Here is a 26,158-nt window from a genome sequence, read left to right as displayed (position 1 = left end):
TAAATCCACTGCAGAATCATAAATTGGGCATAGGTTAAGTATTATTTTTCAAACACTTTCCTAATTGACATAGAATGATAAATGTTGTTCACTGCAAAATTATGAACTAGTCACAGCTTAAGTCTCTCTCAGTTAAATACTTTACTATTTAAAATGAAATTTAATTGGAATTCACTAACAGGTTACTTCTCACTGTCTTTTCAATAAAGAAATTATTGTTTTCATAAATAGTGGTAAAGGATAACCCGTGGATCTTATTACACTATTAATATGCACTTTCAATACCCGAAAGAAATAAGTGCTTAGCAAGCAAATATAACATTCCACAACTGCAATTCACGACTTTTGCTGCAGTGACACACAATGTTGACAAATTTACAAGAAACTGACTCACCTTTTAAAATTTACTACAGACAGCAATGAGATCATTTACCAAGCAAAACTTTATAAGCCTCAGTCTTAAGAACTTTTAATTTTGAACTTGGCAACAATATATTAATAAGCAGTTTTAATAGGAAAATTATTTTCAGCAAACATCATTTCACTCTCTTGCCACATTAACTTTAACTTTCTTTTTACTATGTTGAAGAGGCATTAATTAACAAAACACTGGGCTTTAATGTTCTTTCAGTAAGGACACTCGGTAATCACTTTAGTTCAAACGGAGAGGAACCTGAGAGGTGTTATGATAAGGGAAAAAAATCAAGGTAGGTACATGAATTCAATTATAAGTTACCTTATATTTGAGCACACTAACACATCCAATAAGCTGATCCTTCACTGTACATTATTATAGTATTCCGTTACAGTGATTGCGCAATGTGGTGGCAACTGCGTGTTGGTAGGTGGATTTGCAGGCAGAATTGCTGGACTCTTGTCATTTCTTGGTGGCGATGGTAGACATCAATTCCAGAATAGCTCCAGTTCTTTATCCATCCATCCGAGGTATTGGAAAGTTGCAGAAAAAGCCTCTCTCGGAACCGGCACAATATACAACTTTTACATGGCAGTGCACAGTTTGGTAGCTCGTCCCCGACTGACTCTTGGTTCCACCTTTTCTACCTAGGCTAACCACAATTTGCGCGCACTACACAGTTCCGTTCCCGAAGGGAACCACTACACCTTTTACATACAAACTAACTAAGAACCCTAAGTGAGGATCAGCAGTTTACATAACAGCAACCAAATGCATTAAATAAAACAGAACATTTGCACATATTGACATTTCTACAAAAAATTATTCACACAGAAATTACAATTATATGCAGTAAGGTTTGTTCCCTCCAAATGGGACAAAGAATTTAAATGACAGATATACTACATTGCATAGAACCAAACCATGACATCAAAGTTTTAACAAAGAAAGGAGTATACAATTTTGTGTTATCGATCCAAACACATTTACAGAAGCTCAACGATGTAACATTAAATGAAACAAAAGCAAAATAAATCAGTAGAGCACTAGAGTTATGGTGTTACAAACTGATCAGGGTGACGGGTTTCTGACAAATATTGTGATAAAATAAAAGAAAAAAAATCACAAATGTGGTTTCGAGAATAGTTCTAAAAAATATGTTCATCAACGTTGACACTAACCATCATTTATACATGTCCTGTAAACTTGCTCTTCCACACCATTTTGATAAAAGAATCGTTCAAATAATCTATGAAACATGTAACTAACTAACTCTAACGACACCACTTTCATCTGAACGGGTTTGACAGTAAACAAAACTACCGATATAAATAAATTCGTGTGACTAGGGCCTACCGTCGGGCAGACCGTTCGCCGGGTGCAAGTCTTTCTACTTGACGCCACTTCGGTGACTTGCGCGTCGATGGGGATGAAATAATGATGATTAGAAGAACACAACACCCAGTCCCTATGCAGAGAAAGTCTCCGACCAAGCCGGGAATCGAACCCGGTCCCTCAGGATTGACAGTCTGTCGCGCTGACCACGCAGCTACCGGAGGCGGACAAACTGCCGTTTACCCTCGGACATAAACTCCCAGCTCATTCATGAAGAGGCCCGGCGTAGCCCAAAGGTCATCTTCACTGGACAGTACATTGTAATCGTTGGCTTTGACAGCAACGGCCGTCCAGTTTCGTAAATGCCGAGTGGTATCCAGCGATGAGTAACAGTTTCCGCTTTGAACATTCGCAGGTACACTGCCGTCTAAACGCGATATGGTTTCAGCATGGTAAGGCTACATCCCATACGGTCCGTAATTCAGTGACTACACGGACGCGCCATTTTCCTACTTCGATTTTTCCCATGATTCGATGATATCGCGTGCCGGTGAGATCATATGATCTTCAAGCCCTCGATATTTTTTTTTTTTCTGTGAGGTCATGTCAAGAACAAAGTTTTTGCACGGCGGCTCCACAATATTGATGAGTTGAAAGCCGCAAACCGGGAAGAGAGAGACGCCATTCCTGAAGAAATGACGGAGAACGTCATCTACGTCTATGCCTAAGTGCCTGGCAGGGAGTTCATCGAATCACTTCCTAGCTATTTCCCTACCGTCCCACACTTAAACAGCGCGTAGGGAAACCGCTTAAATCTTTCCGAGCGAGCTCTGATTTCTCGTATTTTATTACGATATTCGTTTCTGCCTTCGTAGGTGGGCGTCAGCAAAATATTTTCGCATTCAGAGGAGAAAGCTGGAGATTGAAATATCGCGAAAAGATCTCGCCGCAACGAACACGCCTTTATTTGAATGAATACCACCATAACTCTCGTGTATGATATCCGTGACACTCCCTCCCCTACATCGCGATTATACAAACCAGCTGCCTTCGTCCAGCTTCCGTCAATCATAGCTGGTGAGGATACCACAAAGTGCAGCAGTATTCTAGCAGAGATCGAGCAAGTTTAGCGCAGGCATCTTCAAACCGTTCTCCCAACAAGAGGCACTCTTTGGTTAGGCTTCTTTACAACTTCATCTGTCTGATCATCACAATTTATGGGGGAAGACTAGGGTTAAAACATTTTTTCCTACTTTTTTTATTCGCTTAAAATGTTCCTTAGAGAATCTAGTTTTAAGATTGATTCATATAACGTTTACCATAAATGTTAAAATATGTTAGCCAGCCGGGGTAGCCGAGCGGTCCTAGGCGCTACAGTCTGGGACCGCGCGACCGCTACGGTCACAGGTTCGAATCCTGCCTCGGACATGGATGTGTGTGATGTCCTTAGGTTAGTTAGGTTTAAGTAGTTCTAAGTTCTAGGGGACTGATGACCTCCGATATTAAGTCCCATAGTGCTCAGAGCCATTTGAACCTTTTTTTTTTTTTTTTTTTTTTTTTTGAAATATATTAAAACGGCAAATTACTGCAAGTAGGTCTGGCGCATCCCAGCACTAGAATGCAACCGCTCTATTACTACACTGAAGCACCTAAGAAACTGGTATAGGCATGTGTATTCAAGTACAGAGATATGTAAAAAGGCAGAATACGGCGCTGCGGTCGGCAACGCCTGTATAAGACAAAAAGTGTCTGGCGCAGTTGTTAGATCGGTTATTGCTGCAACAGTGGTAGGTTATCAAAATTTAAGTAAGTGTGAACGTGGTGCTCTATAGTCGGCGCACAAGCGATGGGACACAGCATCTACGAGGTAACGATAAAGTGGAGATTTTCCGTACGACCATTTCACGAGTGTACCGTGAATCTGAGGAAACCGGTAAAACATAAAAACTCCAACATCGCTGTGGCCGGAAGCAAATCCTGCGAGAACGGGACCAACGCCGATTGAAGAGAATCCTTAATGTGACAGAAGTGCAACGCTTCCGAAAATTGCTGCAGATTTCAGTGCTTGGTCATCAACAAATGTGAGCGTGCGAACCATCCGACGAAACATCATCGATATGGGCTGTCCGAGCCGAATGCCCACTCGTGCACCCTTGATGACTGCACGACACAAAGCTTTACGCCTCGCCTGGGCTCGTCAACACCGGCATTGGACTGTTGATGACTGGAAACATGTTGCCTGGTCGGACGAGTCTCGTTTCAAATTGTACCGAGCGGATGGACGTGTAAGAATCTGGATACGATTCCATGGACCCTGAATCATCAAGGGATTGTTCAAGCTGGTGGAAGCTCTGTAATGGTATAAGGCGTCTGTAGTTGGAGTGGTATGGGGTCCCTGATACGTCTAGATACGACTCTGACAGGTGACACGTACGTAAGCATCCTGTCTGATCACCTGCATCCGTACGTGTCCATTGTGCATCCGACGGACTTAGGCAATTCCAGCTGGACAATGCAACACCTCACACATCCAGAATTGCTACAGAGTGGCTCCAGGAACACTCTTCTGAGTTTAAACATTTCCGCTGACCACTAAACTCCCCAGTCACGAACATTATTGACCACATCTGTGTTGCCTTGCAACGTGCTGTTCGGAAGACATCTCCACCTCCTCGTGCTCTTACGGATATATGGACAGCCCTGCAGAATTTACAGTGTCAGTTGCCTCCAGCACTACTTGAGACATTAGTCGGGTCCATGCCACGTCGTGTTGCAGCACGTCTGAGTGCTCACGGGGGCCCTACACGGTATTAGGGATGTGTACCAGATTCTTTGGTTCTTTAGTGTATAATAGGTAATGAAGGAATAGCGGTCCTGTTAGTTTCGGATAGTATCACATAGGCCATTAGTATCAATTAAATTACTATTTCCAACACGATTTGTCTTCGCAACATGATACGTTTGTGGTAAACAGTCTGAAAGCGCGTGCTTGTCTCGCGACAGCTTGTCATTTCGTTTGTTTTTTATGCGAAGTAAAACGTGAGTGCTTGAAAATGACAAACAGATGTATTTATACAGGTAGAAAAGGTTGGAAAAGAAATCCCAGTCGTGCAAAAAAACGCTTCGAATGGTAAGCGGAAGCTAGTTAATCGATGTGTTCTGACGTCGGCGTAGAAACAGACCAACTATACGGTGCCGATTAAAGATTAGTTCAGTTGAAATAGCAAAAAACGTAAGTCGAAATTATAAACTCTTGGTTTTTGTTTTCAAAACAACATTTTTCAAGGGTTCTTGAAATTACTGCAAACAGTCGCCTTTTATTTTGTTCTTCAGTTTTTTGTTATTGGCCGGCCGAAGTGGCCGTGCGGTTGTAGGCGCTGCAGTCTGGAACCGCGAGACCACTACGGTCGCAGGTTCGAATCCTGCCTCGGGCATGGATGTGTGTGATGTCCTTAGGTTAGTTAGGTTTAACTAGTTCTAAGTTCTAGGGGATTAATGACCTCAGATGTTAAGTCCCATAGTGCTCAGAGCCATTTGAACCATATAACTCATGAAATATACATGCAATTGCATTATACCATTTTGTAAATCGTGAGTCGGTGTTTATTCTAACGTAGAACGTACGATTTTTGAGATACATAGTAATTTAGTTTTTTGGTGCAAGTTTGTTTAAAACCTTTTTGTCGAAAAAAATGAATTTTATTTCAGAGTGCCGCCATTTTCTTAAAAAGTTTTTTTTTAAATACTCCTAAGTGCTGGGTAGACAATATCATTAGTTTCGAAGCACGAAATTTTCTCCTAGACTGAAAATTGTGGCGTTCAGTGCTCTCGCCATTCGCCCTCGCACTCTGTAAAGGCCTTTCGTCGATGTCGTGTAGTGTCTTCTGGGTGCAAGTTTTTTCACTTCAGAAATATATAATACAATCTTAAGGATCTACAATAAAGGTCTTAAGTCATTTTTGTAATTTCTTGTTTTTTTTTGTTTTTTTTTTAAATATCATGAACAGCGGTTCCAAACTGGAGAGTCACCCTGGTCTACCCCCTAAGTTGTTCATAATTGTTATACCTAGGTGTTTAGTTGAATTAGCATGGTTTAGATTTGTGTCATATATCTTCTAACCGAAACTTACCGGTTTCCTATTGGTACTCACATGGATGACGTGACACTTCCCATTGTTTCGGGCCGATTGCCGCTGTTCGCCCCATTACAGAGGTCTAAATCATCACGACCGCGAAAATCTTGAGCAATGCCTCGCCCATGATGAGAACGACTTGTGCGCTCTAATTTTTAAAAAATAAACTTGTGTTTGGCTTTTCAGTAGCGTTGTGCTCTAGCAAAGCCACAGTTCGGTAGTCCTGGTGCGCAACATAAATGACCGAGGAGGAGATTAGTGTTTAACGTCCCGTCGACAACGAGATCATTAGAGACGGAGCGCAAGCTCGGGTGAGGGAAGGATGGGGAAGGAAATCGGCCGTGCCCTTTCAAAGGAACCATCCCGACATTTGCCTGAAGCGATTTAGGGAAATCACGGAAAACCTAAATCAGGATGGCCGGAGACGGGATTGAACCGTCGTCCTCCCGAATGCGAGTCCAGTGTGCTAACCACTGCGCCACCTCGCTCGGTAAATGACCGAGGAAATAATAGGATTAGAGGTAGTATTGGTGGCATTGGTAGAGAAAGAAAGATAAATAAATGTGCAAAAGAGAAATTGGGATCCGAAGAATTCTTTGTTTTTTCTGTTTGTTTGGTTGTTTGTTTTGCACATAATTAGAACCACACATCATTCAGTATTATCCTTTGTGCATTTTATATCCCTATATTCTATAAGGTGCATTTTATTAGTAATCAAACTTAGTGATCCCGTAACTTCCGCGCTTTTATGTAACTAAACGAATTACTTTTGATACAAGTGCAGTTGACATATATATATATATATATATATATATATATATATATATATATATATATATATATATATAACGATTGCCATTTTTGTAATCAACAAAACGTTCTTCATCGTAACCAAAGGCAAGAGTTTCCTTTTATTATAGATAAACGCGAAAGTCGTTTATGAGTAACAGAAACATGTTTTATATAAGCTTGTCGAAGTTTTGAAGCGATGTTTGATATATTTTTCGCTTGTGGTTTCTTTTTATTTTGGCTTTTTGTAGGGGAAATTGCTTTTTTATAGCATTACATGCAAAATCTGTATTTTTTCCTTCATTTTTACCATAGCATTCCTCTGTTTCACGTTACAAATCAACCATTCTCGAATAAAACCTGAATTGAACATCGACGATTTCAATATTGCTTTAAATTCTGTTTATTTTTAAGTAACAGACAGGAGGCTACCTATCTAGGACAAAAACGTTCTGTAGGTTACCTGGCCCTTTATATATCCTCACTCAGTTTCTATACACTTAAGTGCTTCCAGTTTTTAGGGGCAAATGCTAAGATACTGGTCACATACGTAAAGAATGCGATCGTTATGAGCTTACGCCTGATAGGTATGCAACACACATAATATACAGGTAACGCAGATTAACTGAGCAAAGCTGCTAGATGAACTACTGTAGGCTACACTTGTTACATATACACTACTGGCCATTAAAATTGCCACACCAAGAAGAAATGCAGATGATAAGCGGGTATTCATTGGACAAATATATTATACTAGAACTGACATGTGATTACATTTTCACGCAATCTGCGTGCATAGATCCTGAGAAATCAGTACCCAGAACAACCACCTCTGGCCGTAACAACGGCTTTGATACGCCTGGGCATTAAGTGAAACAGAGTTGGATGGCGTGTACAGGTACTGCTGCCCATGCACCTTCAAGACGATACCACAGTTCATCAAGAGTAGTGACTGGCGTATTGTGACGAGCCAGTTGTTCGGCCACCATTGACCAGACGTTTTCAGTTGGTGCGAGATCTGGAGAATGTGCTGGCCAGGGCAGCAGTCGAACATTTTCTGTATCCACAAAGGCCCGTACAGGACCTGCAACATGCGGTCGTGCATTAACCTGCTGAAATGTACGGTTTCACAGGGATCGAATGAAGGGTAGAGCCACGGGTCGTAACACATCTGAAATGTAACGTCCACTGTTCAAAGTGCCGTCAATGCGAACAAAGGGTGACCGAGACGTGTAACCAATGGCACCCCATACCATCACGCCGGGTGATACCCCAGTATGGCGATGACGACTACACGCTTCCAATGTGCGTTCACCGCGATGTCGCCAAACACGGATGCGACCATCATGATGCTGTAAACAGAACCTGGATTCACCCAAAAAAATGACGTTTTGCCATTCGTGCACCCAGGTTCGTCGCTGAGTACACGATCGCAGGCGCTCCTGTCTGTGGTGCAGCGTCAAGGGTAACCGCAGCCACGGTCTCTGAGCTGATAGTCCATGCTGCTGCAAACGTCGTCGAACTGTTCGTGCAGATGGTTGTTGTCTTGCAAACGTCCCATCTGTTGACTGAGGGATCAAGACGTGACTGCACGATCCGTTACAGCCATGCGGATAAGATGCCTGTCATCTCGACTGCTAGTGGTACGAGGCCGTTGGGATCCAGCACGGCGTTCCGTATTACTCTCCTGAACTCACCGATTCCATATTCTGCTAACAGTCATTGGATCTCAACCAACGCGAGCAGCAATGTCGCGATACGATAAACCGCAATCGCGATAGGCTACAATCCGACCTTTGTGAAAGTTGGAAACGTGTTGGTACGCATTTCTCCTCCTTAGACGAGGCATCACCACAACGTTTCACCAGGCAACGTCGGTCAACTGCAGTTTTCTGTATGAGAAATCGATTGGAAACTTTTCTCATGTCAGCACGTTGTAGGTGTCGCCACCGGCGCCAACCTTGTGTGAATGCTCTGAAAAGCTAATCATTTGCATATCACAGCATCTTCTTCCTGTCGGTTAAATTTCGCGTCTGTAGCACGTCATCTTCGTGGTGTAGCAATTTTAATGGCCAGTAGTGTAATAGTCTACAGTAATTTCACAACTCTACTTTTTAGCAATGGCAGTGTGTGCAGAAGAGTTATCTGTGTTATATTGGTGAAAAATACGATAAACCTCATAATGATCGGATGAAACTGTACTTGTTCCTGTGGGCCACCCTGTAAAACCTTCAGCTCTTGTACTTCTCCCCTTGTTTGTGACCAACTCATCCACCATTGATTCGCCAGCACTGGCTGATATCGGAGTGGGGGAGGGTGGGGGGTGGGGGAGAAACCTCGCGTCAGCAGTGTCACGGGAGCACGTTTACCTGCAGGTGAGGGCTGATGGCCGGGGGGGGGGGGGGGGGGGGGGGGAGTTCCGCCAGCGCATCGCAGCGGGGCCAGCAGTGTCCGGAGGAGGGCAGCAAATGGATGTTTCCGGGGCCGAGATGAATGGCCAACTGGAGACTCGTGCCCCGCGGGCATCCGTCATCTCGCCAGAGATTAACTGGCTGCTGCTCCTCCTCTTCACGGGGCCCCCTATCACCGTGCCTGCGCTGCAACTCTTTCACTCGCGCGGACGCGGCTCGCTTTCAATACAGATGTCTATCTGCTCGAGGCGGCGGAAACTTTTAGCGGGCTGCTGCTGCTGCTGCCGTCCCGCTATCGATCTGCGACTTGCCTCGAGCGCTCGACCCGCGAGAGAAGACGTTCTGCCTGCGCTTCGGGTGGATGCTCCATTTATCGCGTCACATCCCGTAACAACACGGCTGCTTCTGTTGAAGGGAGAGGAGGGCGCCGTGGTGAAGGCGCCATTCGACGCTACTGCTAACAATTGGAGTACAGGGTACTGTCGGTCGGCTCATCCATTAGATTTACTCTACAGCAAGTTCCCGATTTTTCCGGGCCCCACGCTGCAGGGATAAATGACCAGGATAACTGAAAATAGGCGGAGACCTATTGTTGGTCTCGCGCTGCTATTTATAGACGAGTAGCTGCGTCCCACAGCGTTACCTATGGTTACACAGTGACTTACGAAGAATTGTTAATGCCGAAACTCACTATCCACGCGCATGCACCATCAGAATCTCTTGGAGATATTGAGGCGCGAACCACTTGCGGCCCAGCAAACCGTGTGACATTGGAAGAAGAGAAACAGAACAACACTAGACTTTGAGACGATGGGAGAAACTGACAGAATACATGCCTCTCACAAGTTACTCGTTTACATTAAAAAAAAAACTGTTACGCGACGGAGTAGCGAATTTACAAAATGTGCGAGGAAAGGAAGTACTACGGTCGCAGGTTCGAATCCTGTCTCGGGCATGGATGTGTGTGATGTCCTTAGGTTAGTTAGGTTTAATTAGTTTTAGGTTCTAGGCGACTGATGACCTCAGAAGTTAAGTCGCATAGTACTCAGAGCCATTTGAACCATTTGAAAGGAAGTAAATAATTTCATGACTGTTTGCGACATGCCTAGCACGGAAAACACCGTAATTGTCTCGGTCTCTATGGAGAGCCGGAAAACTACTGTAAACAACGTTCCGAGACTTCTCGTTCTCTGCATATACTGTTTGCAGAGATTTGTGACCCTCGATACACGCGAACAGTCAACGTGTAGCTGTCATGCGAAAAATGTGGTGTGCCCAAATGAACAGCAGCCACTTTTAACGTTTGCCCTGGATTCTTATTTGTAGTGATCGAGAAGGCCACTTTCAAAGGAAGCTGCAAACGTTTGAACTGGAAAGGCAAGTTTGATGGGACGATAGAAATTCGTGGCATCAATAATTTCATTTGTCAAAGCAGAAACAAATCTTTACGCTAAACGTAATTCACCCATTCGCTAGTTAAATTTCGTGGATGACTGTTTAGTCACGATACCCATCCCACGGGAACAGTACTCACGTTGGCCACCTCACGGGAATAGTGATTTTTTTAAAAAATAAAAGACAGCCTGTGTGTTAATTCAGGGTATAAGTTATCTCCATTCCAGAGTTCATCTAAACCCGTTCAGCCGCTTTAGCGTGAAGGAATAACAAACATACTAACTCGACGGAGAAAGAAAAATAAGGAATTTCTAGTTCGCTGCAGCGCAGATTTTATAGTATTTGTGCGTGCAACAATGTCATCTGCCCTCACGTGTGTGCCTGTTCTACATCTACATCTACATGGATACTCTGCAAATCACATTCAAGGGCCTGGCAGAGGGTTCATTGAACCACCTTCACAATTCTCTATTATTCCAATCTCGTATAGCGCTCGGAATGAAAGAACACATATATCTTTCCATACGACCTCTGATTTCCCTTATATCATGGTGATCGTTTCTCCCCGTGTAGGTCGGTGTCAACAAAATATTTTCGCATTCGGAGGAGAAAATTGGTGACTGGAATTTCGTGAGAAGATTCCGTAGCAACGAAAAACGCCTTTCTTTTAATGATTTCCAGCCCAAATCCTGTATCATTTCTGTGACACTCTCTCCTATATTTCGCGATAATGTTACCAGCGGATACGCTTGCATATCACAATCAAATCCAGTCTCAACAAAAGCCTGCCACGTTCTACACGTAAAGGCGCGACGTCTGTCGTTCAGCGTTTAAGTGATACTGCCGTTGTGAGTCTTAGCGCGTCTCAGAAGCTGTAAGATAGGACAGCCGCTCAGCGGATAAAATGAAGCGGGATTGTATTGAAGTACGGATTAAACACTTTGAGGATTGTATAAGCAGTGCATTCAGTGTATTGAAAGATATTATGGAGGGCATATTAGCCACAAATTCGATACAGTTCAAAAGTAGAAGAGTAAATACTTGTAGTGACGTCGGGCGTCAGCCGAAACGGATGTCAGTTGATCAGCTGATCGTCCGTCGCATGTCAACAAGGTTCGCGCGCTGACCGCCAGGAGCGCTGTGAGACACTTTCTCCTTGCTGTAGTACGCACTCCATGAATTTAATAATAAGCTTTGACTTCTTTAGTATTCCTATTACTGTTACTGTTTTCTCTCAATTAGTTACCAAAAAACTGTTAATATTCGTTGCACTGGAAATGTTTCACAATGTTTTTTCCCACTGTCGTGTGAGCTTAAAATAAACTTCTCGTCCAAATAAAATGTCGAACAGAATTATACGTCGCGCGTATCTCATTCTCGCTGCGGACAAGAACATGTTATCGAGATAGCAAGTATAACACACAGAACTTGCGGCAAGCTTTTTCTAAGGGTCAATATTGGTCCACATTTCGTGTTGTATTCTTTGAACCAATAAATATCTTGTACACCACGGTTATAAAAATAGCCTATGTGTTAACTCGGAGTATAATGTAATTCCTTTCCAGAGTTCTTCCAAATTAGTTCCACCGCTTCAGCGTGAAGGAGTAAAATACACCCCCCACCCCCCCCCCCCCCCCACACACACACACAAACTTTCGCATTTATAATTTATATCCGATTGCCTGCTCGACCACAGTCTACGATAAACAGCGGCAAAACTGTGTAGGGAAGAAAAAAAAAAAAGAAAAAAAAAACATCCCTGTTCCCTGTTACAGCTGCCACGATGCCAGCTCTCCAAGTGACTGGAGTATAGTAACAGAAGTATGGCATTATGTCAACTAACAAATTGTTTTTAATGCTGTTACTTCCTTATGTCCCATTCACTAAAGGTGGTGGTGATTTTTACGACGGGAATAGGAAAATGTAATAAACTAATATTCCAACTCCTGGTAACGTCGACATGTTGTTGTTGTTGTTGTTGTGGTCTTCAGTCCTGAGACTGGTTTGATGCAGTTCTCCATGCTACTCTATCCTGTGCAAGTTTTTTCATCTCCCAGTACCTACTGCAACCTACATCCTTCTGAATCTGCTTAGTGTATTCATCTCTTGGTCTCCCTCTACGATTTTTACCCTCCACGCTGCCCTCCAATACTAAATTGGTGATCCCTTGACATAATAAAAAGAAAATCTGAGTGCAACTTAATATACACGGTTGACAGTAATAGAGTCGTACCTGTATCGTGGAGAGCCCATAAAATGAGAAATGAACTGTGACGCGATGTATTTGAAGTTCAAAACCTCAAAATTGTGAGTACATGCGCGTACATTCCGTCGCTTTGCGGTGACGGTAGTTCCTTTCGCGAGTTTCTTTACGGACTTCAGACTCATTTTAATACATTCAAGACTAGGAACGATTTTTAAGTTCTTGGACGTTAGCCGCCATTTATACTGTTGAAAGACCTTTTCGCCTTGCCTTTGCCTTCGTGTCTTGCGTCTCCCTATCATGTTTGTCTGTTCTGCTTCTCAGGTATCAAAATGTTCTACATCCCTTGCAGATTCTCTTTCCCGTCTCTAACACTTGGTCCTCCGGCACGTCCACATGTGACACTTTATTCTTATTTACACCGCGTTACAGTTAGCCCAAAATCCAACCCCTGCTCACTTTCGGCTACGACTGCTGCATCGTATTACACTGATTTTCTGTCCCTGACAAACAACAACAGTCCTTTAATTCCCCCATTCCAGTTTCAACGAACAGATACACATTATGGTGACAACGAACTTGCCTTGCCTGACTTCCTATACAAATCTGCCAGTACAGACTGTTCTGGTCCTCTTCGAAGAAAAAGAGTGGCTTTCCGCCTCTCCGTCATCGAAACCACGCTGCCTAAAAACTGAAAAACATTTTATTTGACCCCATTTTACAAAAAGCCTTCCCGTAATTAAAGAACTACACGAAGCTCCGACATACGTAGCTCGGAACTTAAATAGTGGCAACGCTGCTGTGAAAACACTATCTACTATTGTCGCTGGTAGCACACGTTGTTGACATTTACCTCCGACCATTTGTGGACTCGCCCGTCCCACGTCACCGGCGTGCGCACAATCGAGGGAAACAGTCACTTATGAGCGAGCGGTCTAAAGTAACGGTGTCACTATGTTTTCGAAACGGGAACAACGGAGCTGGATCAAGATTGAATGTGCCAGAGGTCGTACAGCACAACAGTGGCATCAAGGTCTTAAAGAGGCGTGCGGGGAATCGGTATTGCCATACAGAACAGTGACACGTTGGGTAAAAGCCTTCAACGAAGGTCGGAAAACTGTGGCAGACATGCATCGGGCAGGTCGTCCTATCTGTGAAGAAGAAGTGCATTCTGTTGCCGCGTTAGTGGACAGTGATCGACGCCATACGATTCGTGAGCTCGCCCACGAATCGGGATTAGCGCATGTGACTGTGCTTCGCATCCTGAAGGAACGCATGGGCATGCGAAAAATTGCATCACGATCGGTTCCGCAGGACTTAACGGAAATGCAGAAATTGGTGCGTTACGACGCTGCTCAGAGGCACTTGGAGCGCTATGAGCGCGAAGGAGAGGTTCTTACGCCGTATTGTAACACTGGATGAGACATGGGCCACATCGTACGAGTCAAAATTGAAACGTCAATACAACGAATGGCGTCATTATGGGTCGCCGGGAAAGTCGAAAGTGCGCCAGAGCCACAGTATGATGAAAGTTATGGTGTTTCTCTTGTACGACTCTGGTGGTGTTATCCTAACGCATTACGTTCCTCCTCGGCAGACCGTCAGTGCACAGTATTACTGTTCGTTTTTGGAGCATCACCTGCGACCAGATTTGCGAAAGGACCGGCGACACTTTCTGCGCAACCGACCCATCATTTTGCACGACAATGCGCGGGCTGTGGCTGCTCTGTTCGGTCTATAGAACTGGGACGTACTGTACCATCCACCATACTCCCAGGACCTGTGACTTTGATTTGATTCCGAAGATGAAGGAACCACTTCATGGCGTTCGCTTCAGAACTGTTCCAGAGATTCGACAGGCAGTAGACCGCTCCATTCGCACCATCAACAGAACAGGCTCTGCTAACGCTATACTACGCCTTCCACATCGCTGGTAACGGGTTCTACACAACGCTGGCGACTAGTTTGAAGGACAGTAACAGGTGCAAACATGCAACTCTTTCGTATCGGTTGTGAATAAATAGTTGCCACTACTTAAGTTCCAACCCTCGTACTATTTGCATTTGTAGTAAACATTTGAATTTGCTTCTCAACTCCATATACGCAACACACAATCGTTTCGCAGTGTGTTTATACAAGCCAACCGCTTTGCAGTGCTGCATTAGCGAAGAAGCAGAAAAGCGGTGGGAGTTTCGTGACTCATTGCCTTAGGTTCGTAGTTCGACTCCCGACCCCTACTGCGCCCGTTGATGCTGTTTTGTTTTTCAGGGCCCTCGCTGATATTCTGCGAAACATTGTCCGAGCGTTTTTCAGCTCTCGCGGATGTAATAGCCGGCGAGATCTCAATCAATTGCGTGCCTGCCCACCGAAGCTTTGTTTAAATTGAAACATGTGTTCGTATTTGTTAAGTTTTCTGACTTCTTCATTGCGGTACACTTCGTAATGAGGTCAATTCCCCGGTAAGCAGTTCAGGTGGAGGTGTACGTTCTGAAATGATGCCCCACGGCGAGAGCGCGGTGGACTTTCTCAGGCAGCCGGTCCGTTACGACCTCGACGTTGACGGGCTGTGTGGTGGTCGTGTTGCAGGGACGTGGTGGTGTCGCGGACCCGCGCCCCGCCACCGGTCAGCTCCGAGGACTCCGAGGACGACGTCTTCTACGACAGCGACGACGAGCCAGAGGACGACGAAGACGGCGCCGAGTCCATTGCGTGAGTACCGACCATCAAATGTTCAAATGTGTGTCGGTTCATAAGAGACCAAACTGCTGAGGACATCGGTCCCTAGTCTTACACACTACTTAAAATAACTTATGCTAAGAACAACACATACACCCATGCCCGAGGGAGGACTCGAACCTCCGGTGGGAGGGGTCGCGCAGTCCGTGACATGGCGCTTAAAACCGCGCGGGTACCGACCATCCCCAGTGCGTCCTCTAGCTGTAACATGAAAAAAGAAACACCTCACGTAGCACTCGCTGCCGTGGCCTTCCACACAGTGGCCTCAGTCACTGGCATTTAGTTCAGTGGTCCAACGCACCTCTGACCGACTGTTGAGGAATCGGTCCCAAGTGATCAAGCCATTTGGTGTACGTGCTACAGACCGTCTCAAGGATCTGGATCTCTCCGGCATCAAAAGACAAAGCCAGGGATGGAATGCACTGCCGCCTTGGCATCTTCAGAGGCCCAAAGTGATTTAAAGCTTGACACAGTACAAGAAAACTTCTACTCCAGATTTTGGGTTGGGTTGGTTGGGTTGTTTGGGGAAGGAGACCAGACAGCGAGGTCATCAGTCTCATTGGATTAGGCAAAGAAGGGGAAGGAAGTCGGCCGTGCCCTTTTCAAGGGAATCATCCCGGTATTTGCCTGGAGTGATATAGGGAAATCACGGAAAACCTAAATCAGGATGGCCGAACGCGGGATTGAACCGTCGTCCTCCCGATTGCGAGTCCAGTGTCTAACCACTGCGCCACCTCGCTCGGTTCCAGATTTTGTTTTTACAACTTTGTTTTCGTCTATTTTAAGTAAGTTTTATTTATACAGATGGATGCTCTCGGTTGTTCAGCTGTTTTCCCTGACAGGGTTTTTAAAGAGCGTCTTCCAGAATAATTTACGAATTATGATGCGGAGTTATATGCCATTCTGATGGCACTGGTGAGGGTTCACAGACATCACCGCACAAAGTTTCTTTTCTGTTCCGACTCTCTTAGTACAGTGCAAGCACTTCACCAAATGTATCCGAAAGACCCGCTGATTCAGCTCATCCATGACTCCTTACAGCGGCTCCAACACCATGGCAAGGAGGTGATCTTTTGCTGGGTACCTGGCCGCATTGGGATACAGTGCAACGACATGGCCGACAAAGCCGCCAAGAAAGCATGTTGGGGTGGTGCTGTCCATAAATGACCCATACCGTTGCACGCCATCGTCTCATTTTCTGACAGACGCGTCATTGGGAGAGTGGATGGTTGCAGGCGACAAAAAACAAACTGCGGTCGCTCAAATTGACCACACAGGCACGGGGGACTTCATGTCAGCGTCACCGCTCGAAGGAGGTTTTGCTTACCAGACTGCGCATCAGGAATAGCCCTTTCACACATGGCTTCTTCCTCCGGCGGGAGGATTCGCCATACTGTGAAGTTTGTGGCGCGCCGCTTTCAGTTCAGCATATTGTGGCTACGTGTATCCTATATACTGATATTAGGGTAGTCCTCAATCTCGCTGGAGATGTGCCCACCATCCTTGCAGATACCGATACCAGTGAAATTTTGTGAACTGTCAGACCTCATCCCTTAACTGGTGGGGAAGGGCGGCGGACTTTAATACATTACAAACCGCTCCACACGTGGAGACAGTGGCTGTGACTAAGCCATGTCCCTGCAATATCCTTTCTTTCAGGAGTGCTAGTTCTGCATGGTTCGCAGGAAAGTTTCTATAAAGTTTGGAAGGTAGGAGCCGAGGTACTGGGAGAAGTAAAGCTGTGAGGACGGGGCGTGAGTCGTGCTTGGGTAGCTCAGATGGTAGAGCACTTGCCCGCGAAAAGCAAAGGTCCCCAGTTCGAGTCTCGGTCCGGCACAGAGTTTTAATCTGCCAGCAAGTTTCAGGTGACAAATTTAAAAAAAAAAAATTCTTCTCACACATTGGTGTGTTTCAAAACGTGTCACACTGCAAGCACTAATTTTGACAGGGAGTACGAGACTGGCACACATTCTGACAAACGTCATCCACGAAATTTCAAAGATAGCAAGAGCTGACAGGTGCGAGAATTACCGCAGTCAGCTTAACAGATCAAGCATCTATGTTGCTAACAAGAATAACTTACCGATGAATACAAAAGAAAACCGTTGATCTGTTACATGACGATCATTCTGGGATTTAGGAAAGGTGAATGCGCCAGAGAGGCAGTTCTCACAATGCGGTTGATAATGGAAGATCTCAGTAGAAAAATCGTTCATAAGATTTGTCGACACTCTATCCTCCCTCGCCCCCCTCCCCCTCCACGCTTTGGTGATTTCCTCCTCTCTGTCTTTCTCCTCCTCCTTCCTTCTCTGTCCATTATGTCCTCATTCCCCCTCTCCCTGTCCGTCTCCTCCTCCCCCTTCCCCTCCCTCCCCCCCCCCCTCTCTCTCTCTCTCTCTCTCTCTCTCTCTCTCTCTCTCTCTCTCTCTCTCTCTCTCTCCCCCTCTCCCTCTCCCCCTCCCTCCCTCACTCTCTCTCTCTCTCTCTCTCTCTCTCTCTCTCTGTCCCTCTGTTTCTCTCTCCCCCCATTTCTCTCTCTCTCTCTCTCCATTTCTTCCGCCCTCCATCTCTGTGCATCTCTTCCTTCCCCCTCCATGTCCTTTACCCCGCCTTCTCTGAACTCGAGCCTTTTTTTATTGTTATTATGCACGAATCCTTGATCGGCAACTCATGTCACTTAACATGAGAGGATATATCGGTGGGCATGAGGGAGACTTCTCCAACTGCTGTACCTGTGAGGATAATAGCTTGAATTGCGTAGCTCGCAATGTTGCTAGGTCCATCACGTATTCCCCCTGTTACCATACAGTGTACGCCCAGCATTGTCGAACATGATCGTTTTGGGTGGTCCAGGTGTTACAATGTGGAGAGTCAGAATGTTTCACGCACGTATTGGCGTCCCAATATTTTAACGCGGTACTCTTACCTGGAAAATTCATTGTCACACTGTACTCCTTCATGAGGGACTTTCCAAGGCTGCATTCGGCCCCGACTTCATTTTTATGGACGGCAATGAGCAATCTCATCGAACAGCGCTGCTGGAGGAGCTCTTTGAACGAGAGACTGGCCTGCCCATTCCCCGAGCACGTGTGATAGGCCTTGGGGAGTCGTATTCCAGCACATTCACTGTCACCAGCGACCATCCAGGAGCTGCCAGCCGCACTGGTGGAGGAATGGAACGCCATACCACAGGAACTGCTTATTAACCTTGTGGCCAGCATGGGACCAAATTGCAGAACATGCATTGCTGACGGTGGCGATCGCTCTCCATACTTCATTTCCCGCCTTTTGTAATCTACAGGGGCCATCAACAATCGCTGTAACTTCATTGTAATTATTGTCTTCCAATAATAGTGTCATTTCTGTTCGCTTCATTGAGTATTTCTGTTTTACCTTCTGTGTTATACTGTAGCGGTTCTTTCGATCTGTAGGATAAGTTCCATGGTACTTGGCAGTTGAACATGATGCGAAAGCTACTTTCGTCCTTAAGTTTGTCCGCAATTCGTAGTCTAGTGGCTAGCGTTGCTACCTCTGGATCAAGGGGTCCCGGGTTCAATTCCCGGCCGGATTGGGGATTTTCTCTTCCTGAGGACTGGGTGTTTGTGTTGTCTTCATCATTTCATCATCATAATTCGTGTCAGAGGCTGCATTGGACTGTGTAAAAATTGGACTGTGCAACAATTGGACTGTGCAACAATTGGACTGTGCAACAATTGGACTGTGCAAAAATTGGACTGTGCAAAAATTGGACTGTGCAAAAATTGGACTGTGCAAAAATTGGACTGTGCAAAAATTGGACTGTGCAAAAATTGGACTGTGCAAAAATTGGACTGTGCAAAAATTGGACTGTGCAAAAATTGGACTGTGCAAAAATTGGGACTTTGTAAGGGCGCTGATGACTGCGCGATTGAGTGCCCCATAAACCAAACATCATCGTCCTTACGTTTTGCACACCAGTGCAGCATCAGACATTATTATACGAACTCACGAGATCGCTCTTCAAGGTAGCGTCCCTGCTTATTTTCTTGTGTACATACGAAATTAACAACACTTTACACCCAACCGTTAAGACGAACTGAATGGGTGGGTAACTCATGATTTCCGACCAAAGGTGAGCGCATGACAAACGGTTAGCAACCACGGAGCAAGTACACCACCATGCGCGACACCGAGTTGAGGGCGTCAAATTTGGCGCCAATGTGCTGTGGCACCAGATGACCGACGCGAGTGCCTTTGCTGACAGCACGACATCGCCTGCAGCGCCTCTCCTGGTCTGTTGACAATATCGGTTGGACACTAGACGACTCTAGAACCGTGGTCTGGTCAGACGAGTCCCGGTTTCAGTTGGTAAGAGCTGACGGTAGTATTCGACTGTGGTGCAGACCCCCACGAAGCCATGAACCCAAGTTGTCAAAAAGGCACTGTGCAGACTGGTGGTGGCGCCATAATGCTTTGGGCTGTGTTTACATAGAATGGATAGGGCCCTGTGGTCCAAGTGAACCTATCATTGACTGTAAGTGGTTATGCTAGGCTACTTGGGGACCATTTGCAGGCCGGCCGGAGTGGCCGAGCGGTTCTATGCGCTACAGTCGGGATCCGCGCGACCGCTACGGTCGCAGGTTCGAATCCTGCCTCGGGCATGGATATGTGTCATGTCCTTAGGTTAGTTAGGTTTAAGTACTTCTGAGTTCTAGGGGACTGATGACCTCAGAAGTTAAGCCCCATAGTGCTCAGAGCCATTTGAACCATCTGCAGCCATTCATGGAATGAATGTTCCCAAACAATGATGGAATTTTTTATGGATGGCAGTGTACTATGTCACTGGACCACAGTTGTTCACGATGGGTGGAAGAATATTCTGGACAATTCGAGCGAATGATTTGGCCATCCAAATCGTCCGACATGAATCTCATCGAACATTTACGAGACATAATGGAGAAATTAGTTCGTGCACAAAATCCTGCACCGGCAACGCTTTGGCAATTATGGACGGCTATAGAGGCAGCGTGGCTCTATATTTCTGCAGCGGACTTGCAACCACTTGTTGAGTCCTTGCCATGTCGAGCTGCTGCACTACGCTTCATTAGGAGGTATTGCACGACTTTTGTCACCTCAGAGTGGCTGCATAGACGGGCAACATCTTTAGAATAAGTAAAGTACCTGCCCGCTCCCCCGGTTCGTTTCAGTGTGAACGGGAGGGCACATAACGTGGCGGTGCTGTATTTGGCACGCTGGAGCAACAGAGATGACCTATTGGAAACGACCCGCCGCTCTGCGGCCGTTGCTGTTGTTGTCACAAAGGCACAATCGTGTCGCTGTATTTCCTGCTCAGTGTGTGTGTGTGTGTGTGTGTGACCCGGCGCGGACCGCCCCGCCCGTTGCCTGCCCTACCGCCAGCATTAGCCGCGATTACCCGCGCGGCGCTTCGCTACGCTTCTGCTCCCGCCCGTTCTCGCCGCTTGGCCTCCCCGGGGCTTCCCCGCGCGCCAGCTAATCCGCAGGGACGCAGCCGGCGCTGGCGGATGGATGCGCAGGGCTGCCAATATTGACTGCCGGCGGCGCGCGACGCCGATAAACTGCCGTGTGATGTTTTTATTGCCCCACACCCTCAGCTCCGACCGACGCGCCGAATAGGACGCTGCCGCGCGTCGATTTTTGCCTCGTTTAACGGCCCAACAGAGGACTTTACCGCTGGGAAAGAAAAGCACAAAACCGCAGAAAGAAAAAATCAGGCTATGCAGACTGCTTGACTGGAATACTCTCTTTCAAATTCTGAAGGTGGCAGGGGTAAAATACAGGAAACCAGATGGCAGTTATAAGAGTCGAGGGGCATGAAAGGGAAGCAATGGTTGGGAAGGGAGTGAGACAGGGTTGTAGCCTACCCCCAATGTTATTCAATCTGTATATTGAGCAAGCAGTAAAGGAACCAAAAGAAAAATCCGGAGTAGCTATTAAAATCCATGGAAAAGAATTAAAACCTTGAGGTTCGCCGATGACACTATAATTCCGTCAGACACAGCAAAGGACTTGGAAGAGCAGTTGAACGCAATGGACAATGTCTTGAAAGGAGAATATAAGATGAACATCAACAAAAGCAAAACGAGAATAATGGAATGTAGTCGAATTAAGTCTGGTGATGCTGAGGGAATTAGATTAGGAAATGAGACACTTAAAGTAGTAAAGGAGTTTTGCTATTTGTGGAGCAAAATAACTGATGATGGTCGAAGTACAGAGGATATAAAATGTAGACTGGCAATGGCAAGCAAAGCGTTTCTGAAGAAGAGAAATTTGTTAACATCGAGTACAGATTTAAGTGTCAGGAAGTCGTTTCTAAAAGTATTTGTATGGAGTGTAGCCATGTATGGAAGTGAAACATGGACGATAAACAGTTTGGAAAAGAAGAGAATAGAAGCTTTCGAAATGTGGTGCTACAGAAGAATGCTGAAGATTAGATGGGTAGATCACATAACTAATGAGGAGGTATTGAATATAATTGGGGAGAAGAGAAATTTGTGGCACAACTTGATGAGGAGAAGGGATCGGTTGGTAGGGCATATTCTGAGGCATCAATGGATCACCAATTTAGTATTGGAGGGCAGCGTGGAGGGTAAAAATCGTAGAGGGAGACCAAGAGATGAATACACTAAACAGATTCAGAAGGATGTAGGTTGCAGTAGGTACTGCGAGATGATGAAGCTTGCACAGGATAGAGCAGCATGGAGAGCTGCATCAAACCAGTCTCTGGACTGACGACCACAACAACAACAATGCAGACTGCTTAGGAACAGGTAGTCATTGGAAATTTGTGGTAAGAGCCTATGGGACCAAGCTGCTGAGGTCATCGGTCCCTTAGCTTACACACTACTTAATCTAACTTGCGCTAACGTCAACACACACACCTATGCCCGAGGGAGGACTCGAACCTCCGACTGGGGCAGCCGCGCGGACAGTGACAAAGCGCCTGTACCGCACGGCTACCCAGCGCGGCCGGAACAGGTAGTCTGTTTGCATTTCATTGTTTCTGGTCAGTACGAAAACGCTGGAACAGACAGAAGGTTTTCGTTCGTACCATTCAGAAAGGTTTTTACAGCTGTACAGATCAAAGGAACCATCGCTACTTGTTTTGGTAAAAGACGTAAAGCATGGACGAATAAGTTGCAAAGCAACCATGTTATTAATGTGGCAAACGTCAAAGAGCAACATAGATGTTCCTTACACAGTTGCCGGCCAGAGTGGCCGAGCGGTTCTAGGCGCTTCAGTCTGGAACCGCGCGACCGCCACGGTTCGAATCCTGCCTCGGGCATGCATGTGCGTGATGTCCTTAGGTTAGTTATGTTTGAGTAGTTCTAAGTTCTAGGGGACTGATGACCTCAGATGTTAAGTCCCATAGTGCTCAGAGCCATTTTATTACGCAGTTATTGAAGAGTCCTCCATACGCAGTACACGAGTAAACAGCCTATGTGTAAACAGCCGAAAGAAGTTTATTTGAATAGAGAGAAACACAGATGAACTTGATAATGACAAACTTGGGAATTGTGAAAATAACTAGCCTCATTTGATTGGTCAGGCTTTCAACGGGAATGAGATTTTCACACTCTGCAGCGGATTCCGCGCTGATATGAAACTCTGTGGTAGATTAAAACTGTGTGCCAGACCGAGAGTCGAAGCAGGCTACCAGCTGAGCTCACGCAACTCACGCCCCATCCTCAGAGCTTCACTTCGGCCTGTACCTAATCTCCTACCTGACAGACTTAACAGAAAATGTCCTGCAAAACTTACAAGACTAGCACTCTGGAAGAAAGGATATACTGGGGACATGACTTAACCACGGGTGGGGGAACGTTTCCAGAATGAGATTTTCACTCTGCAGCGGCGTATGTGCTGATTGTGGAAACATCGCCGAGGGTATGCTTAAACCCTGTCTCCGCATTATCCTATCTTTTAGGAGTGCTAGTCTTGCAAGTTTCTCAGGAGAGCTTTCATGAAGTCTGGAAGGTTGGAGATGAGATACTGGCCAAAGTAAAGCTGTGAGGCCAGGTAGTGAGTCATGGATGGGTAGCTTAGTTGGTAGAGCCCTTGATTGCGAAAGGAAAAGGTGCCAAGTTCGAGTTTCGGTATGGCAGACAGTTTTAACCCGCCAGGAAGTTTATCTTTCAACCGTTGGAAGTAGAGAGTCAAGTTTGTAGTTCTGAAGTATGTTAGTAATGGAAAAACCCAAATGAAGTCTTCTGAGTAGAACATAAAAATAGTCCAACTGTTGATGGTGTTGAGACAGCAACCAGCTGTCTCAACACCATCAACATTTGTCTTCAAATAACAGCCACAGTCTCCAACCATGTCATCATATCACAAAATTGCAATAGTCCAACTATCTGATAACGAGGAAAACAAATTGCTGTACTAACCTAAAAGATAGGAAAACGACTCTGATCAGAAGTTCGTAAGATGCTTCAGATACTGTTGGAGTAAAGTTTTTGAGTCACTTAGAAAATTAACTAAATCTGTTGAAAATTTACAACACAATTAGGATAATGATAAAGCCTGATAGAAATTCTAAATCTGATAACCTCCGGTAGGTAAAAGTTAGTCTGACTTCAAAAGAAGAAAGTTTTAGTCCAGCAAGGCCAAACAACAGACAATCACGCCAATACAAGGAAAGTAAATTCCGATCAGTCGTGAAATGAAACTTTCCACAGATGTGTTGGGCAGTGTCCCTAGTATGCCTGTCCATCGCACCAGGTGCCTGTTTTCAGTTCTGAGCGCACGGTGAGCACGTAAAGATGCGTAGAAATAGCGTCTCGTGCCAAGTATGAAGGCCTGGTGAGAAATTTCGCCTGAAACTATGCAGACCACGTATCTTTCATGTTTTTCCTTCTGTAAACCATTTCTCTGCCACATTATGCAGGGGCAATGAAGATTTTCCTGCAGCGGTTTCGTTGGGAAGTGTTTCTTCACCCACAATACAACCCGTATATGGCTACATCTGGGTTTCATCTGTGCTCACATGAACCGCTGACTATGAAGACAACATTTTGGCAGACAACGAGCTGTAGATTAGCGTAGAGAATTGGAGGAAAGCAATGGCGGCTGGCTTCTATACCGAGGATACTGGAAAGTTGGTACAACGCTATCACAAACGTCTAAGTTAGAACAGCGAATACGTACATAAGCTGTAGCTAACTGTTGCAAATAAAACATTTTTCATTTTCACAGTGGTCTCCATTTCACGACCAATCGGAACTTCCTTTCCGAATAGCCCTCGTATTGGTATTTTTGAAGTAACAAATCAGTGAACTACAAAGAGATTCACATATTTAACCATGTCATAGTCTTACATAATGTGACCAAGTTTTGAAACGATATTACAACGTTTAATTTTATCTAAGTGCATAGTTGAATATCTTTACTAGTGGCTAATGGCAAAAAAATCAATACTTTACTCGCCTCACTAGAACCAGCTTGCTTTTCCCCATGTCGTGACTCATTTCGGCAGGAAAAAGATAAAATATGGGGGAACAAGATGCAAAACAACCATGTTATTAATGTCGCAAATGTTAAAAAGCAATATAGACTTTCCTTATACAGTTATAGTCTGATTTAAAGTAGTTGACATTTGACAGTTTGTGGCTGGCCTGTTTCCACCGGCAAAACACCAGTGGGAGCTGTAGACTAGCCTCCCACCGTGTTGTCACGTTCGCTGCGCAAAGCTCTCTACCTGGCAGTATTCAGTGAACCGTTGCAGTGGGAGAATCGTGCAAAGTTTACCTGTGTTACGAAAATAGTCGAAAGAGGACCACAGGGGAAACACAGCAGAGATCTGTACCATACCTGAATTTCAACGTGAACACTTCATACTTGTCTTCTTGTTAGTTCAGTGCTGATAGAATTGGGGGGGAAAAGTTTTCAAAGCTTAAATTTATCAAACGCAAAGTGTTACACAACTTGCGAAAATTCGGTTGCCAAGTAAGGTATTTTGGTACGGTAAAGGTAACTTTTATGTCCCACGTTCTGGCCCTAGACACATTGTCAATTCTAATATAATAAACTTTCTTGAGGCTAAGTAGCTTATGTCCACGAATCATCACGGTTTTAGAAAGTATCGCTCGTGCGGAACTCAGCCTGCCCTTTTCTCAAATGATATACTGCGAATTATGGATGAAGGGCAACAGGCAATTTCCGTATTTCTAGATTTCCGGAAAGCATTTGACTCTGTGTCCCGGAAAGCGTTTGACTCTGTGTCTCACTGCAGCCTGGTAACGAATATACAGGCAAGTGTTCTTCAGAGACAAGGGTATAGTCAGGAGTGACCCAGGGAAGTGTGAAAGGGCAGCGATTGTTCTCTACATACTGAAAGGTATGTGCCAAGGTCTGATCAGGGTAGCTCCAGAAAATAAAGTCGGTAGTTGCCAACCGCAAGGTGGAACGAGTCTAATATCTTTGAGTAAGAGGATCTTTGATGGTTAAGAAAGCCGGGCGCGCGCAGTAAAAAACCGGTGAGTCACAGGTAGGTGCCCGGAGGAAGCAGACGTGTGGTGACACGCTCGCTGCCTCTGACCAAACTTAGCACGTAAATGAGAGAAGACGTATAATGATTTCAAATTGATTTTTGTTAGATAATGTTCAGAGTTAGGATTTATATGGCCAAGGTTTGACGCAGTAAGCGTTTTGTAAAATTTTTTGAAGAGTGATTCGTGCTACAAAATTGTTGGAAATGATAGGTTTTGTATATGACTTAAAATTT

The 26,158-nt window shown here is 45.3% G+C and overlaps 1 protein-coding gene across 1 annotated transcript in view; it reads left to right on the top strand.

Moving 5' to 3' along the window:
• LOC124597181 (proteoglycan Cow) overlaps window positions 1–26,158 on the top strand; it is a gene marked incomplete at its 5' end in the record, with an annotated part of 285,759 nt that overhangs the window by 211,042 nt on the left and 48,559 nt on the right. The window contains one exon of the mRNA XM_047135921.1: window positions 15,268–15,390. Coding sequence (XP_046991877.1) covers window positions 15,268–15,390 — 123 coding nt within the window. The remainder of the gene's footprint in view (window positions 1–15,267; window positions 15,391–26,158) is intronic.

Source organism: Schistocerca americana, chromosome 1 (genome assembly GCF_021461395.2).
Source record: "Schistocerca americana isolate TAMUIC-IGC-003095 chromosome 1, iqSchAmer2.1, whole genome shotgun sequence".
NCBI classification, from domain to species: Eukaryota; Metazoa; Arthropoda; class Insecta; order Orthoptera; family Acrididae; genus Schistocerca; species Schistocerca americana.
Note: the sequence above shows the minus strand (reverse complement) of the source record. Positions and strands in the feature narration are given on the sequence as shown.